The sequence below is a fragment of the Mus pahari genome, chromosome X (genome assembly GCF_900095145.1).
Source record: "Mus pahari chromosome X, PAHARI_EIJ_v1.1, whole genome shotgun sequence".
NCBI lineage: Eukaryota > Metazoa > Chordata > Mammalia > Rodentia > Muridae > Mus > Mus pahari.
In genome coordinates, this window is record NC_034613.1 from 72,166,760 (window position 1) to 72,172,759 (window position 6,000).

The 6,000-nt window shown below is 36.6% G+C and overlaps 1 protein-coding gene across 8 annotated transcripts in view; it reads left to right on the top strand.

Moving 5' to 3' along the window:
* Dmd (dystrophin) overlaps positions 1–6,000 on the top strand; it is a 2,621,826-nt gene that overhangs the window by 1,883,775 nt on the left and 732,051 nt on the right. For all 8 annotated transcript variants that reach the window (XM_029534042.1, XM_029534043.1, XM_029534037.1 and 5 more), the window contains exon 50: positions 207–315. In XM_029534042.1, coding sequence (XP_029389902.1) covers positions 207–315 — 109 coding nt within the window. The remainder of the gene's footprint in view (positions 1–206; positions 316–6,000) is intronic.

Here is a 6,000-nt window from a genome sequence, read left to right on the forward strand (position 1 = left end):
TTCAGATTCCACAGAGCCATCTCCCACGACCTCCCTTTAAATTTTTCAATTAAAACATTTAAAAAGTCTATTTGAAAATCACTTTTTTCCTGTAATTATTCATGTTTCTCATAAAGAATATACTCAGAAAATGATATTAAAATGATGAGTTAAGTTATATTGGCAATGTTTGTAAAATCAGTAACACGTATGCTTTTCTATTAAAGAGGAAGTTAGAAGATCTGAGGTCTGAGTGGGAGGCTGTAAACCATTTACTTCGGGAGCTGAGGACAAAGCAGCCTGACCGAGCCCCTGGACTGAGCACTACTGGAGCCTGTAAGTACATTTTGTCCCAGGTGTTCTCTTTTACTTTAGCTGTTTGTTCAAAAGCATGGCTGGGAGGTTATCTCTGAGTTAAAGGAAAATTGGTTTCTGATTCTGCATAAAGGAGTAAACATTTATGTTATTTATTATGCAAAAGGTCTTTGAGTGGGTTCCTTGGATACTGAGAGCATTACAAGCTGTGTTTTCTGAAGATTCAACTGCAAGGATAAGAGGGCAGATGAGGAGAAGCCATAATGGTTTAAACTGATACTTTAGCTTGTTCCTTAGCATTAAAAGTGGATGGCTTTGTGGAGGCACGTTGAATCTCTAGGAGAAGGTCTCTTCTTTGAATTTCTGCTTCACTGGAAGCAGAGTACTCTTGGCAGTAGTTTTAAACTAAAATTAAAGGTAGTTCTTGATAAGGAAACACAACAAACTACCACATAACTAGCACCTAAACACAGACATCAAGGTGAAAGTTCAGTGACACTGGAGACTTTAAAGACAGATGCAAGATTGTGGGGTTTTTGTCAGCATTGTACATTGAAATTGCTAAATCAAGGTTCTAGTGAACAAATTATGTCGTTTATTTATTTTTTTCATGATATGTATTTTTTGGTTCTCTCAGTACATATGCACAGTTGTCCATATGCAGTCCTTTATTGATGTTTGTTCTCTAGATGTCAGTGGCATGTTCAGTCAGAGTCTGAAATGCTAGGAAGAAATTTTATGCCAATGATTTTTTTATAAGCTTGTGGAATGGAACTTAAGGCTTTATACTTCCATATAAAGTACTCTGGATATTACAGAAATAATCAAAGCCAGGAAACAGAAATCTACTTAAGATGCAATGTTCCTAAATGGTATGATGATGTTTCTAACTGGAAATATATTCTAAGTTTTTGTTTAAGTACATATATAATTAATCCTTTAGTCACTCTACATGGAGCAACTTCTATGCATTAGGCATCAAACTAAGTGCTGAAAATTCATCATAAAATATGTTAGTCTCTCCTTTTATGAATCACAGTCAAGGCAGAAGAGCGATATGATAAAACAATGAAAAGGAAATATATTGTTTCAATTATAAGTGCTGTAAGGTATGGTCTACAGATTAATGCCAACTGGCCTGGGACAGAGTGGCAGAAAGTCAAGGCTTACCCTTAACCCTTGCAAGCTTATCTGCATTTTAATGGACTCTATGGGTGACTCCAGCATACACTGGAGTATGAGACACATAGTTATAGAGACAATGAGAAGGGGAGAAGGTGGGGAATGTGGTCATGAGGGCATTGTCTGAAGTATAGCCTTGTAAGCTTGTCTGGTCTGAGAACATCAAAAGGTGATGCAAAGCAGTGAGCCTTGTGTATGTATGGACAGAAATGATAATAGGCAGAACCAAAACCCACAGCTGCAACACCAAGGAAGGTAATGGAGTGGGAGTGGGGGTGATAATCACCAAGGCCAGTGAGCCTGCAGCCGAGGTGACACAAAGAACAAGCACCCTGAAAGAAGCCAATATTACCAGATACTTCCTCCATTTTTCTTCTTCCTCGGTGAAGACTTCATCACCATCTATGGCTCCTTGTGTTGCCCTACTATTCCTGATGTAGCCAGTGGAGAGTGTGGTCCGAGCCACTGGCAAGAGCAGGCAGCAAGAGGGCCAAAGTTGGAAAGTGGGAGAAGAATTTCTCAAAACTAAGACCAGTACTTCCTTTGGCATACTGACAGAAAACTGGACACAAGCTCAGCCTCCTAAACACACAAATGCCATAGGAAAAGAATCAACAAGAAGTCAGAATCATCTTGCTTTTATTCCAAGACACTTTTTTTTTCTCATGTGGTGGATTAAGGAACAGAATTAAGTATTCTTTGTATTCTCAGCTTTCTGACACATAGTAATATAATCTAAGCTGAATTCACTATTTAAAAGTCTAATTCATAACATTATTTGGTTATGTGATTCTTATTCCCTATATTATAGTATAAAACACTAGTATTTGTGATTTGCCATGATGGTTTTCCAAAGTACCACTCTTACATGCGTAGCTTCCTTTACACTTTGATATATATCCCTGAAGTAATTGCACTGTTAATATGGTTATATACAACTCTTTTTAAGTTAAGAAACCCAAGACATAAAAAGAATATTGCTAGACTAAGTCTACACAGCTACAAAATAAGACAGAATTCTAATCCAATTGTATCAAGTAGTGTTTATTTTGTTGCTGTGTCTTACACTACTTATCTGTTCCATATTCTAAATAGATGCAGAGAGTAAGCAGTTAATGCTAATTTAGCACAGCCTTACATTTCTACAGATGTATTGTTGTGTTCTAAAAATCAGTTTTCTCTGAATTTCCTAGGAACAGAGTGGTGAGCTTGGAATAATCATTGGAGTTGTCATCTGGTTGAATATTTTTCTTTTAACATGAGTGGAGACTTGGGTTCAAAGTGGCTTTCTATTTGAATTGATTTTATGTTGTTCAAAGTAGCCTTTTAAAAAACACTAAAGCAAGCATCCCTGTGGCTGTTTACTTCTATTATATAATATGTTGCAGTGATCTTGTCTGAGCTGTACAAATTGTTCAAATTTACAAGATAAGTGGTCATGCTCTCAAAACTGTTTGATTTATTTTGATGGTCCTAAGTATATGGGTGTTTCAGTTACCTATTATTGCATATAATACCCCAAAACTTTGTAGCCTAAAGCAATTTTGCTTTTGATTCTGTGACTCCCTTATGTCCTATTATCAGCTGGATGATTGTGATTGTTCCACTAAGTATGAGTGCAATTATTCAGCATCCAGTGAGCTAGAAATTCTAAAAATCTCTAATTAAATGTCTTAGAGGTGACTGTTCACTAGAAAACCTCATTCCTTCATACAGCCTGCATCCTCTAGTCAGCCAGACTATGACATTCTGTGATAATCTCAAGGCAGTCTTCCTCTAAGACAGGAAGATAGAAGCTTGAAGACCTCATGATGCTTAGACTTAGACATTTATATAATATTTCCACTATTCTCTATTTGTCAATGCAACTCGAAGGCTTAGTCCATATAAGGGGTAGCATAATGACAATCTCTTGAACTAAGAGTTATATTGTTCATGCCTGTTTGGACAAGAGACTTGACGGTATCCATCTTTATATATAAACTACCACAACTGGGAAATAACAAAAGACACTGGTTTACACCCAGTGCCCTATGTCCATGACTTTCAAATTTCAGCATGCAAGAAGAAACATCAATTTCTTACTAAAGTGGAGAATATGAGACTTCTACATTAGAGGTTTTATTCCAGTAAGTTTGAGTCAAAGGCAGTATCTCTAAGATGTTTGAAGGAGCATCCAATGTTGACTGCTGATCTTAGGAATAAAGTTTAAACACTGATGTACCAGGCCTTGGTTGCTTCCAAAAGTTTATTTTTCCATCTACTGTTTATGTAACTCATTGAGGCTTCTGGTGAAATTCAGTGTTGTGACTAGCAAACTCCCTTACATTTCCAGCATTTTCTGTCTCTGTCCTTATTTAATGAAGGACTTTGCAGCTTAAAAGTTCAAGGAGTGGAAAGAACATAAAGCAGGTGATAGTTATCCAGCAGAGTGTTTCTGTGTCCCTAGCAGACACTTATTAGGAGAATAGCTATACTTGTATGAAGTTTCTTTGCAGAAGCTAAAGGACATTTTTAGCCAGCCAGCCAGGACTTAGCATTGGTCTGAAGGCCTGTGTGACAGATGGAAGCAAAGAACCAGCAAATCTGGTGGTAAATGTCACTGTGAATCGTTTCTTATCCACAAGCTGCTGGGCCTAAGAACACTCGTGCTCTACAGCACTCCACTTAGCATTTCAAAATAAATCTCTCAGAAAACGTTCCTAGCATCCATACTCCAAGTGAGAAGATTTCACACTATGTCAACACAAGTGTTATGAAGTGAATTGAATGTTGTATACACACACACACACACACACACACACAGCCAGTTGATAGAGGTTTGCTGTTGATTAAATACTAGTAAAACGATTCTTCCTGTAGTTAATTTTAGAGATAGCAGAACTCAAGAGTAATCTTGAAATTGTAGTATCAAATATAAAATAGCCTACATTCTGCTGTGAATAAACCCTTCAGATAAAGTAAATCAGTGCTGATGCAGTCAAATCCACTGGCTCTTCATTAATGATGATTATAGGTTGAAGACAGGAGCTCAGTGATATAATGCTTAGCATGCACGAGGCTCTAGGTTCTATCTCAAGTACTATATACAAAATGTGATTTCTATACTGAAAATATTAAAGGCCATATTGATGTTGATTTTGTAGCTACACTATATTAATTTTGAACCCTATCTCCAAAAACATACACTAGGAGGAGAATTTTATACTTAAAATATGAAGGCCCTTAATGAGGTATTTTAACAGAGTAAGACATCATTGTAGATCTATCAAGATCTTTCAAAGCCTTGAGCAACTACAGAACCCATTCAGCCTTTTCATTAACTAACTCATTTAAAAATTGTATTCCAGTACATCAGAGAAGTGAGGCTTTTTGATATATAATGAGATGTATCACACTGTGTAAAAAGAAGTGACCGTGGCTTCCTGGGACAGTCCCCAGTATTGTTCCCATTTATCAGAAGCAAATCATTCTATTTTCTTTGTGGAGGCTCCTGGTCTCAGGCCAGGTTTTTCAACAATGCACTGTGCTTAACTGACTAGAAAGATACAACAAAGACATCATTGTTAGCATCCTAGACTGTGAGAGAATGTGAAAGCTTCAGTATTTACACAGTAATTATCCATTTTGTGATTATAAAGTTCCCCTTTTTCTCCCTCTCTTAATCTTCTGGGTTGGTTACTAGCTCTCCATTAGGGCTGTACTTTTAGGTTTGAACTGGCAAAGGAAGAACAGTCCCAATTCTTCAAACTATTACAGTAAAATGACTTTGACATTCTTAGACTATTTAACTTCCTCCAAGACCAGAACTTGAACAGCTCAAGGTCGAAGGCTTGAACACAATTCCTCATGTTGCCTAAAATTTCACTGAATAGTTTTAAAAGAAAATATACCTTTCCCCTCTAAGAAGGGAGATTACTAAAGAACCATGCATGGTTAAATTATAGGTTTAAAAAATATAGACTGGTTTGTTTTCTAATGAGAGACAGGAAGAGTGGAGTGGTAGGGAGGAGCTGGGTGGCAGAGGGAGGGGAAACCATAATCAGAATATATTATATGAGAAAAAATCCATTTTCATTAAAGGGAAAAAAGGATTCCAAGATATGTGTGGGAGATTAGCTTTACTTCACTGAACAAAATAACTAATCTCATTGTTTTGGTTTGACTCATAAAAGAGAAGTGTAATTCAATTATTTTTTTGTTAATATGGCAATGAGCACTGTAGCACAAAATTACCAGACAGAGAGCTTTTCTTTAGGATACCCAGGTTAAAAATAAAAGTGAACATCTGGATTTAAAAAATCCTTCAAAATGAAATCCATTACTACTTATTATAATTACTCTGTGGATTTAACAAATCAAATTTTGATTTAAGAGAAAAAACATTATAGTTTGAATTATATCTGAGAGGCCATTTTTTCCTCACCACTATCTCAGGAAGACACTAAAAGCATGCTCCCTTGCTGTAGTGTTCTCTCTCTCTCTCTCTCTCTCTCTCTCTCTCTCTCTCTCTCTCTCTCTCTC